General features: G+C 40.2%; 1 protein-coding gene across 1 annotated transcript in view; it reads right to left on the bottom strand.

The window, feature by feature from the left end:
* The window catches only part of LOC120990987 (WD repeat-containing protein 49-like), an 80840-nt gene that overhangs the window by 19948 nt on the left and 48023 nt on the right, over window positions 1-12869 (bottom strand). The window contains exons 15-18 of the mRNA XM_040419879.1: window positions 4657-4751; window positions 4527-4584; window positions 4403-4448; window positions 1670-1723 (exon numbers count right to left, since the gene is read on the bottom strand). Coding sequence (XP_040275813.1) covers window positions 1670-1723; window positions 4403-4448; window positions 4527-4584; window positions 4657-4751 — 253 coding nt within the window. The remainder of the gene's footprint in view (window positions 1-1669; window positions 1724-4402; window positions 4449-4526; window positions 4585-4656; window positions 4752-12869) is intronic.

A 12869-nucleotide genomic window follows, 5' to 3' on the forward strand; every position in this document is an offset into this window, starting at 1 on the left:
AGGTAGAATGCTTGTTCCGCTGGCAGTCATCTCTCTCGACCCTACTGGCTCACTGACTGTGGAGAGGGGAGAAAGCCACTAGCAGAACCCTCTGGCAGCAGCTTATCTCCCTTAAAACAAAAAGTTGCTGAAAACTGGAAAACATCCTTAAGTGTGTATATGTGTGTCATTGTGAATATGTGTTCTGCCCAGCAGGGTTAGAGAATTAATTAAGATCACGTCTGCCTCAGTCTTGGTATTTCTGAAGTGTTTAGTGTGGGTATAGCACCATCTAGCGGTGTTAAGTTGTATTCCACTTTGTTTTTCCTGTTACAATACTACTGCATTGTGGGTGGTGCACTGCATTGTGGGAGTGCAAAGCATCCTGGGAAAGAGAAGTCTCTAGTCTCCAGGACACAGTTCAGAGCTGTCCTATGCATGTCTCCTTCTCAAACTCCACCATCCTTGTAAAAGCATATCTGGTGAGAGATCTACTTTTGTTTCAGGAAAATTGTGTGATGCAGAGCTGTTCAGTCAGTTGTAATTGTTATTCAGGGAGTTATAACTGTTAGATGTTAGACATGTAATTCTATGTATAGGCAGCCATTTTACCATGTGCTTTCACTATCAATGCAAATGTTATAGTATCCATGCTTAATACTTGTTGTTTGTATTCTTGTAGTTTTACCAAACAATCCTGTTTTACCAATCAATCAATCGTATATAATCAATCACATATGTACGACCTGTTGACCAATAAACAAGTTAGACTACAAAGAACAGTCCTCTTATTTGGAAGACAGGAATGGTTTATGCTGAATGTCAGACTGCACACTGTGTGAACGTGTATGAAGACAGAACAATATGTATACAGTTTGTGTGTGTCTTCTGTGTACAAATGAAATTACTATACAAAATCCCAGGTGTGTCCCTGCTTGCAGAAGTGCCCTCTGTGTGCTGTTTGAGCCTGTGGTTAAGTGGTAGGATAAATCCACACTGTGATACGTAATCTAGGTTATCACCTATTTCTACAGTATATGAGACATCACAACACACCATGCATTTGTGTTGTGGGTTCTCAAAACCCCACCCCATCAAACAAGATTTTTTTTTTTTCAAATCCACAGCAGGATTTTCACCATGGATTCTATATTTTGCAGTGCATGGAGCAAAATCCACATGTAACACGTGTATACTTCAGTTATCGTAGAAATGCCTTAAAGGGGTTTACTGCACATTCAAGTTAAATTTGACTATACTAATCTGCTGTGGGGCTGGTAGAATAATATATAATAACTCGTAATTATTATATATAATAACTCGCCTCACTTACACCAGCCCCTCCGCTCCAGGATCGCTGCTCTGTCCTCGTCCCTGGACTGCAGCCAGTCATGTATTATTGTGACTGCAGTGGTGACGTCATGTATACCGCTGCAGCCAATCATTGGTTTTAGCGGTGTATAGACCACACTGGCCTGTGATTTTCTGCAGCGGTGTACAGAACATCACCATGCAACCACAACAGTACATTACTGGCTGCAGGTCAGGGAAGAGGAAGGAGATGAAACGCTGGATCTGGTGAAGGTGAGGCAAGTTTTTTATTATTTTACCGTCCCCACAGCAGATTCGCATAATTTTAACCTACTTTGTTTCTTCCTCTTGTAAAGGAATGTTACAGAGCACAACTCACCATATTAATACTCCAGGTAAATTTTGGCAGTACTTCCGGTGTTACAGCATCCAGCTTTTGTTGAAAAAAAGTGAAAGATACATTAAAAAAATACACTGCCATACATTGATAAACCATGTTATGCGTATGTGAAGAAATTCTAGTTTCAAAATCTTTTATTGAATTTTAATTTCAAGAATAGTAACACAAATCACTACAACATTTAATACACAATTAACATGTTTTGTGTTTCAGGCACAGAATCAGTTTTTTAAAGAAACTGGACCCATTTTAAAACTTTATGCAAAGTTTGTACCTGTTTTTTGAAGAAAAAAGATCTACTAGATCTGGATAGAGTGAAGGCTTGGACAGAGAAGTGTTAGATGAGGTTTAATACTGACAAATGTAAGGTTATGCACATGGGAAGGAATAATGCAAGTCACCAGTACATACTAAATGGTAAAACACTGGGTAAGGGCTCATGCACACGACCGTATGCCCTCCAAGACGGCATACATAGTGCGCACGGGAGCGCACAGCATCATAGATTATTATGATGCTGTGTGCATCAGGCCGCCCGCAAGACTATTGTTCCGCACTCATATGATCTTATGAGTGCGGGACAATAGCCCCGCGGACGGCCCGATGCGCACAGAATCATAGTAACCTATGATGCTGTGTGCTCCCGTGTGCACGATGTATGCCGCTCCGGGACATATGGCCCGCTCACGGACCATATGTCTCGGAGGGCATACGGTCGTGTGCATGAGCCCTAACACTGACATGGAAGAGAACTTTTTTTAGTGGACAGCAAACTAAGCTGTAGAAACCAGTGTCAAGCAGCTGCTGCCAAGGAAAGTAAGATAATGGGTTGCATTATACAAATCACTAGTCAGACCACACATGGAGTACTGTGTACAGTTTTGGGCTCCTGTGAACAAAGCAGACATAGCAGAGCTGGAGAGGGTTCAGAGGAGGGCAACTAAAGTAATAACTGGAATGGGGGACTACAGTACCTAGAAAGATTATCAACATTAGGGTTATTCACTTTAGACAAAAGACAACTGAGGGGAGATATAATAACTGTGTAGAAATATATCAGGGGTCAGTACAGAGATCTCTCCCATCATCTATTTATCCCCAGGACTGTGACTGTGACGAGGGGACATCCTCTGCGTCTGGAGGAAAGAAGGTTTGTACACAAACATAGAAGAGAATTCTTTACAGTAAGAGCAGTGAGACTATGGAACTATCTGCCTGAGGAGGTGGTGATGGTGAGTACAATAAAGGAATTCAAGAGGGGCCTGGATGTATTTCTGGAGCGTAATAATATTACAGGCTATAGCTACTAGAGAGGGGTCGTTGATCCAGGGAGTTATTCTGATTGTCTGATTGGAGTCAGGAAGGAATTTTTTCCCCCCTATAGTGAGGAAAATTGGCTTCCACCTCACAGGGTTTTTTTTTGCCTACTTCTGGATCACCTTACAGGATAACAGGCTGAACTGGATGGACAGATGTCTGTTTTTCATACTTATAAACTATGTTTCTATGTTTACCTTTTTTTAACCTAGAAACAGGGCAAAAATTATTTAAAAAACCGGATGCTATTGTTTGCAGATTCACATCATTACCATCTATTGTAGAGCAGTGTGGTGAGGCCCTGTCCCCTCACCACCTTAGGCAAGTGGCAGCCAGTCCTGCTCACATTCTAAGACATCTTGCTGGTGGAGATTTTAAATCATTCCAAGAGAACCCCTTTAAGTTCTTTAAAAAAAAGGTCTGCAAAAGTATTGGGCAAGGATATGCTGTTGGGTATGCCAGCCAGAGGGATTATGACCTAAAAGTAAAATAAAAGGAGACTTGGGGAAGTTCTTCCGAATGACAGAGCTAGCCAAAGTGCAAACTTTGGACAAGAACCCAGTTACAACTTGACAAGTGCACATTATACAGTATATAGACATGAGAACCATCTGCTGGCAACCCTGGAAACACAACGGGGAAGAAGCCAGACAGATTTTATGAATCCTCAGCAGCACTTATTGATGTATTTTACTGAAACTGATGGATCATGTCTGATCCTCCAGAGCAAGTGACTTTTTGTTGTTTTCTCTCTGGCTAATGGATGTGGGTCCTGAACAGGAAAAGTATTTGAGAATGTGTTTTCTTAACCAGACAGCCTATAACTGAACACTTCAAAGAGTTTGTATTGTACAGCATTAGATGATCATGGCTGCCTTCTTCCAAAAACAGTGCCACACCTGTAAACAGGTTGTGCCTGGCATTGCAGCTCAAATGCAGTCCTGAGCCAGACTATACAGCTTCTAGAAGAAAGCTGCCATGTTTTTTTTTTAAATCCCGAATACAAAACGAGTTTACTTTATTACTATATATTTAGATAAGATATCTGGACTATAGCCGCTTTTAGACAAACATATTGAGATCCGTCAGTATTCTGGCTCAGGATCCTGATGATATAACATCAGGATTGTTCAGGATTTTATCAGGATTTTCATGTGTATTTCTTCCTTCCTGATTTATGCACTGCACAGGCTGTAATGTGTGTATTTGGAAATCTGCACAAAACTCGGACATGCTGCGGATTTCAAATACTGACGCCCATGTGAATAGCTCTATTCATTAACATTAGCAGCGGATTCTGGTACATAAAATCCGGACTATATACGCATTGCAAATACGCTCGTCTATATGCTAAGAATGAGTAATGTGTACAGCTCAGGATTTATTCTAACTTACCGGAAATATTCTGATTTGCCCGTCATAGGAAACAGATACTATATACCTTTAAATGGAATACAATGTGATAGTTAGTTCATTTACACACAGGACAAAGAATGTGTGCCGATGCATCAATACATACCGATTGTGGTTGTGTTGTGCATATATGAGGTCACTGATTCCACCTCTAGAGCCGCCTGCTAGGGAATAGAAAGAAACAGTCATTGACAAGTGTGTAGTTAGTGACATGTTAATATTCTCCAGCAACCAACCTGTGCTGTCCTGTATAAGTGCCCTTGTAGGGGTGAGAAAATTGGAGTTGTAGTCCCACAGCTTTACACTTCCATCTTTACCACCTGATACTAGTCTGGAAATACACAGATATGTAATAAAGGCAAGACATGGAAAATAATCAGATCACATAAATTATGCATTCTGTAAACTGGATAGATTCTGTTTTTATCACTAGAAAATTGTGAGAGGCTGCAGATTATTACATCTATTTAACACCTTCAGGACCCTGCCATTTTTCACCTTAAGGACCAGGCCATTTTTAGCAAATCTGACATGTGTCACTTTATGTGGTGATACTTATCCAGGCCATTCTGAGATTGTTTTCTCGTCACATATTGCACTTCATGACAGTGGTAAAACTTAAGTAAAAAAAAATCATTTTTATTTATAAAAAAAATACCAAATTGACCAATAATTGGGAAAAATTAGCAAATTTCTATTTTTCTACTTTTATAAAAGAGAGTAATAACTCCAAAAATAGTTAGTACTTTACATTCCCTATAAGTCTACTTCATGTTTGGATAATTTACATTTACATGTTTGGATAGCTTACATAATAGAAACCAACCAAAATGACCCAATTTTAGAAACTGCACCCCTCAAGGTATTCAAAACTGATTTTACAAACTTTGTTAACCCTTTAGGTGTTCCTCAAGAATTAATGGAAAATGGAGATGAAATTTCTGAATTTCACTTTTTTGGCAGATTTTCCATTTTAATGAATTTTTTTTCCACTAACAAATCAAGCGTTAACAGCCAAACAAAACTCAATATTTATTGCCCTGATTCTGTAGTTTATAGAAACACCCCATATGTAGTTGTAAACTGCTTTACGGGCACACGGCAGGGTGCAGAAGGAAAGGAACGCCATATGGTTTTTGGAAAGAAGATTTCACTGGTATAATTTTAAGCTGCCATGTCACATTTGAAGACCCCCTGATGCACCCCTAGAGTACAAACTCCAAAAAAAGGACCCCATTTTGAAAACTATGGGTTAGGTGGCAGTTTTGTTGGTACAATTTTAGGGTACATATGATTTTTGGTTGCTCTATATTACACTTTTTGTGAGGTAAAAATCCTTTGCTATTTTTATAGAGCAGGTTGTTAACCCCTTAAGGACTCAGCCCTATTTCACCTTAAGGACTTGGCCATTTTTTGCAAATCTGACCAGTGTCACTTTAAGTGCTGATAACTTTAAAACGTTTTGACTTATCCAGGCCATTCTGAGATTGTTTTTTCCGTCACATATTGTACTTCATGACACTGGTAAAATGAAGTCAAAATAATTAATTTTTATTTATAAAAAAATACCAAATTTACCCAAAATTTGTAAAAAATAGCAAATTTCAAGTTTCAATTTCTCTACTTCTATAATACATAGTAATACCTCCAAAAATAGTTATTACTTTACATTCCCCATATGTCTACTTCATGTTTGGATCATTTTGGGAATGATATTTTATTTTTTGGGGATGTTACAAGGCTTAGAAGTTTAGAAGCAAATCTTGAAATTTTTCAGAAATTTTCAAAAACCCAGAAGGAAAGGAATGCCATACGGTTTTTGGAAGGCAGGTTTTGCTGGACTGGTTTGACACTATGTCCCATTTGAAGCCCCCCTGATGCACCCCTAGAGTAGAAACTCCATAAAAGTGACCCCATCTAAAAAACTACACCCCTCAAGGTATTCAAAACTGATTTTACAAACGTCGTTAACCCTTTAGGTGTTCCACAAGAATTAATGGAAAATAGAGATACAATTTCAAAGTTTCACTTTTTTGGCAGATTTTCCATTTTAATAATTTTTTTCCAGTTACAAAGCAAGGGTTAACAGCCAAACCAAACTAAATATTTATGGCCCTGATTCTGTAGTTTACAGAAACACCCCATATGTGGTCGTAAACCGCTGTACGGGCACACGGCAGGGCGCAGAAGGAAAGGAATGCCATACGGTTTTTGGAAGGCAGGTTTTGCTGGACTGTTTTTTTTTACACCATGTCCTATTTGAAGCCCCCCTGATGCACCCCTAGAGTAAAAACTCCAAAAAAGTGACCCCATTTTAGAAACTAGGGGATAGGGTGGCAGTATTGTTGGTACTAGTTTAGGGTACATATGATTTTTGGTTGCTCTATATTACACTTTTTGTGAGGCAAGGTAACAAGAAATAGCTGTTTTGGCACAGTTTTTATTTTTTGTTATTTACAAAATTCATCTGACAGGTTAGATCATGTGATATTTTTATAGACCAGGTTGTCACGGACGCTGCGATACCTAATATGTATACTTTTTTTTATTTATGTAAGTTTTACACACAAAAATCATGTTTTAGTGTTTCCATAGTCTGAGAGCCATAATTTTTTCAGTTTTTGGGCGATTACCTTGGGTAGGGTATGATTTTTGCGGGATGAGATGAAGGTTTAATTGGCACTATTTTGGGGTACGTGTGACTTTTTGATCGCTTGCTATTACACTTTTTGCAATGAAAGGTGACAAAAAATGGCTTTTTTTACACCATTTTTATTTTATTACGGTATTCACCTGAGGGGTTAGGTCATGTGATATTTTTATAGAGCAAGTTATTACGGACGCTGCGATACCTAATATGTATACTTTCTTTTTATTTATGTAAGTTTTACACAATGATTTCATTTTTGAAGCAAAAAAAATCATGTTTTAGTGTTTCCATTATCTGACAGCCATAATTTGTTCAGTTTTTGGGCGATTACCTTGGGTAGGGTATGATTTTTGCGGGAAGAGATGACTGTTTTATTGGCACTATTTTGGGGTGCGTGTGACTTTTTGATCGCTTGCTATTACAGTTTTTGTGATGTAAGGTGACAAAAAATGGTTTATTTAGCACAGTTTTTATTTTTAATTTTTTAGAGCCGGTCGATACGGATGCGGCGATACCTAATATGTATACTTTTTTTTTTATTTATGTAAGTTTTACACAATAACAGCTTTTTTAAAACAAAAAAAATGATGTTTTAGTGTCTCCATATTCTGAGCCATAGTTTTTTTTTATTTTTTGGGCGATTGTTTCAGGTAGGGGCTCATTTTTTGCGGGATGAGGTGACGGTTAGATTGGTACTATTTTGGTGGGCAAACACCTTTTTGATCGCTTGTTGTTGTACTTTTTGTGATGTAAGGTGACAAAAAAATTGTTTATTTAGCACAGTTTTTATTTTTTACGGTGTTCATCTGAGGGGTTAGGTCATGTGATATGTTTATAGAGCCGGTCGATACGGACACGGCGATACCTAATATGTATACTTTTGTTTTTCCCCTATTTTTTACCAATTTTTCTTTTCTTTATTTGGGGAAAATTACTTTTTTTTTTTTTTTTTTACTTGAAACTTAATTTTTTGGGGGGAAACTTTATTTTTTTCACTTTTTTTTCACTTTTTTTTTGTCCCACTTTGGGACTTGAACTTTTGGGGGTCTAATCCCCTTTACAATGCATTCCAATACTTCTGTATTGGAATGCATTGGCTGTATAAGTAATACTGTGTGTATTAGGCTACTTTCACACTTGCGGCAGGACGGATCCGACAGGCTGTTCACCATGTCGGATCCATCCTTCCGCTATTTCGCCGTGCCGCCGGACCACCGCTCTGTCCCCATTGACTATAATGGGGACGGGGGCGGAGCTCCGGCGCAGCACGGCGGTGCACGGCAAAAGGCCACCGGACTAAAAGTCCTGCATGTCCGACTTTTTAGTCCGGCGGCTGTCGCCGTGCACCGCCGTGTCGGATCCGTCCTGCCGCAAGTGTGAATGTACCCTTACTCATACAGCTTCCGGCCTGCGAGATCCAGGGGGCTGGATCTCACAGGCACGTCACAGGAAGGCATCGCGCTGCCTTCCATGCCATCGGGTCCCCCCTACCGCCGCCCGCCGGATAAGGTAAAACCGCAAACCGCAGGTCTGAATTGACCTGCGGTTTGCGATGATCGCCGATACGGGGGGGGGGGGGGGGGGGGGGGGGTGTCACATGACCCCCCCGGCGTTGTGACAGAATGCCCGCTGAATGATTTCAGCGGACATCCTGTTCCTATTAACCCCTGCCACGCCGCAAGCTAGTTTTAAAGTTATGACGTACCGGTACGTCATGGGTCCTTAACCACTTCAGCCCCCAGTGCTTAAACACCCTGAAAGACCAGGCCACTTTTTACACTTCTGACCTACACTACTTTGACCATTTATTGCTCGGTCATGCAACTTACCACCCAAATGAATTTTACCTTCTTTTCTTCTCACTAATAGAGCTTTCATTTGGTGGTATTTCATTGCTGCTGACATTTTTACTTTTTTTGTTATTAATCAAAATTTAACGATTTTTTTGCAAAAAAATGACATTTTTCACTTTCAGTTGTAAAATTTTGCAAAAAAAACTACATCCATATATAAATTTTGCTCTAAATTTATTTTTCTACATGTCTTTGATAAAAAAAAAATGTTTGGGTAAAAAAAAAATGGTTTGGGTAAAAGTTATAGCGTTTCAAACTATGGTACAAAAATGTGAATTTCCGCTTTTTGAAGCAGCTCTGACTTTCTGAGCACCTGTCATGTTTCCTGAGGTTCTACAATGCCCAGACAGTACAAATACCCCACAAATGACCCCATTTCGGAAAGTACACACCCTAAGGTATTCGCTGATGGGCATAGTGAGTTCACAGAACTTTTTATTTTTTGTCACAAGTTAGCGGAAAATGATGATTTTTTTTTTTTTTTACAAAGTCTCATATTCCACTAACTTGTGACAAAAAATAAAAAGTTCTATGAACTCACTATGCCCATCAGCGAATACCTTGGGGTCTCTTCTTTCCATAATGGGGTCACTTGTGGGGTAGTTATACTGCCCTGGCATTCTAGGGGCCCAAATCTGTGGTAAGGAGTTTGAAATCAAATTCTGTAAAAAATGACGAGTGAAATCCGAAAGGTGCTCTTTGGAATATGGGCCCCTTTGCCCACCTAGGCTGCAAAAAAGTGTCACACATCTGGTATCTCCGTATTCAGTAGAAGTTGGGGAATGTGTTTTGGGGTGTCTTTTTACATATACCCATGCTGGGTGAGATAAATATCTTGGTCAAATGCCAACTTTGTATAAAAAAATGGGAAAAGTTGTCTTTTGCGAAGATATTTCTCTCACCCAGCATGGGTATATGTAAAATGACACCCCAAAACACATTCCCCAACTTCTACTGAATACGGAGATACCAGATGTGTGACACTTTTTTGCAGCCTAGGTGGGCAAAGGGGCCCATATTCCAAAGTGCACCTTTCGGATTTCACTCGTCATTTTTTACAGAATTTGATTTTAAACTCCTTACCACACATTTGGGCCCCTAGAATGCCAGGGCAGTATAACTACCCCACAAGTGACCCCATTTTGGAAAGAAGACACCCCAAGGTATTCCGTGAGGGGCATGGCGAGTTCCTAGAATTTTTTATTTTTTGTCACAAGTTAGTGGAAAATGATGATTTATTTTTTTATTTTATTTTTTTCATACAAAGTCTCATATTCCACTAACTTGTGACAAAAAATAAAAACTTCCATGAACTCGCCATGCCCATCAGCGAATACCTTGGGGTCTCTTCTTTCCAAAATGGGGTCACTTGTGGGGTAGTTATACTGCCCTGGCATTCTAGGGGCCCAAATGTGTGGTAAGGAGTTTGAAATCAAATTCTGTAAAAAATGACGAGTGAAATCTGAAAGGTGCTCTTTGGAATATGGGCCCCTTTGCCCACCTAGGCTGCAAAAAAGTGTCACACATCTGGTATCTCCGTATTCAGTAGAAGTTGAGGAATGTGTTTTGGGGTGTCTTTTTACATATACCCATGCTGGGTGAGAGAAATATCTTGGCAAAAGACAACTTTTCCCATTTATTTATACAAAGTTGGCATTTGACCAAGATATTTATCTCACCCAGCATGGGTATATGTAAAAAGACACCCCAAAACACATTCCCCAACTTCTACTGAATACGGAGATACCAGATGTGTGACACTTTTTTGCAGCCTAGGTGGGCAAAGGGGCCCATATTCCAAAGAGCACCTTTCGGATTTCACTCGGCATTTTTTACAGAATTTGATTTCAAACTCCTTACCACACATTTGGGCCCCTAGAATGCCAGGGCAGTATAACTACCCCACAAGTGACCCCATTTTGGAAAGAAGAGACCCCAAGGTATTCGCTGATGGGCATGGCGAGTTCTTGGAAGTTTTTATTTTTTGTCACAAGTTAGTGGAATATGAGACTTTGTATGAAAAAAAAAAAAAAAAAAAATCATCATTTTCCACTAACTTGTGACAAAAAATAAAAAATTCTAGGAACTCGCCATGCCCCTCACGGAATACCTTGGGGTGTCTTCTTTCCAAAATAGGGTCACTTGTGGGGTAGTTATACTGCCCTGGCATTTTCCAGGGGCCCTAATGTGTGGTAAGTAGGTAAATGACCTGTGAAATCCGAAAGGTGCTCTTTGGAATGTGGGCCCCTTTGCCCACCTAGGCTGCAAAAAAGTGTCACACATCTGGTATCGCCGTACTCGGGAGAAGTTGGGGAATGTGTTTTGGGGTGTCATTTTACATATACCCATGCTGGGTGAGAGAAATATCTTGGCAAAAGACAACTTTTCCCATTTTTTTATACAAAGTTGGCATTTGACCAAGATATTTATCTCACCCAGCATGGGTATATGTAAAATGACACCCCAAAACACATTCACCAACTTCTACTGAATACGGAGATACCACATGTGTGACACTTTTTTGCAGCCTAGGTGGGCAAAGGGGCCCAAATTCCTTTTAGGAGGGCATTTTTAGACATTTGGATGCCAGACTTCTTCTCACGCTTTGGGGCCCCTAAAATGCCAGGGCAGTATAAATACCCCACATGTGACCCCATTTTGGAAAGAAGACACCCCAAGGTATTCAATGAGGGGCATGGCGAGTTCATAGAAAAAAAAAATTTTTGGCACAAGTTAGCGGAAATTGATTTTTTTAATTTTTTTCTCACAAAGTCTCCCTTTCCGCTAACTTGGGACAAAAATTTCAATCTTTCATGGACTCAATATGCCCCTCAGCGAATACCTTGGGGTGTCTTCTTTCCAAAATGGTGTTATTTGTGGGGTGTTTGTACTGCCCTGGCATTTGAGGCTCTCCGCAGTCATTACATGTATGGCCAGCATTAGGAGTTTCTGCTATTCTCCTTATATTGAACATACAGGTAATGAGATTTTTTTTTTCCGTTCAGCCGCTGGGCTGAAAGAAAAAAATGAACGGCACAGATTTCTTCATTCGCATCGATCAATGTGGATGAAAAAATCTCTGCCAAAAAAAGAAAAAGGAGGGGAAAGGCGTCTGCCAGGACATAGGAGCTCCGCCCAACATCCATGCCCACTTAGCTCGTATGCCCTGGCAAACCAGATTTCTCCATTCACATCAATCGATGTGGATGAATAAATCATTGCCGGGATTTTTTTTCTATATATATACAAAGTGTTTGCCAAAGTATATGAACACCGCCACCTCCTCAGCTCATATGCCTCGGCAAACGTATCTTTTACTGCAGAGGAGAAATCTTGTCTTGCAGCGCCGCATACACCGACTTGCGTGTAATCTGACAGCAGCGCAATGCTTCTGTCCGAATGCACATCAGTGCTGCAGCTAGTCGATCGGTTGGTCCACCTGAAAGGTAAAAAAAACAAAACAAAAAAGAAAAAACCAGGCCGCAACGCAATAAATTTATTAACTGTTGAACAGAACTTTTTTTAAACTTTTTTAACTGAACTTTTTTACTTACCGGTATTTTTTTTTTTGTTTAGTTTTTTTTACCTTTATAGAACAAACCTCTCCTTCCCCATGGGACAATGTGCAAAGCGCAAATCGCCCAAAGATGTGGCGAAGTACGTTATGCACTTTATCCCAGGTGAAAGGAGAGGTTTGCAGCAGCTGTGAGTGAATGGGCCCTAATAGCCCTGTGTGCCTGTCCTGGTGAGATGTGATCCCTATGCTAGGTGTACCTGTGTGTGGTACTTCCGGAAACACTCTCCATAGCATAGGGCAGGGTGGTCAGCACAGTCAGGACAGAAATAGCGGGTGTCACGCCTTATTCCACTCCTGCTACAGACACGACATCTTTTTCGGGGTGACGGTTGGGTTGAGGTACCAGGAACGACACTGGGGAAATGTCGC

This window comes from Bufo bufo, chromosome 2 (assembly GCF_905171765.1).
Source record: "Bufo bufo chromosome 2, aBufBuf1.1, whole genome shotgun sequence".
NCBI lineage: Eukaryota > Metazoa > Chordata > Amphibia > Anura > Bufonidae > Bufo > Bufo bufo.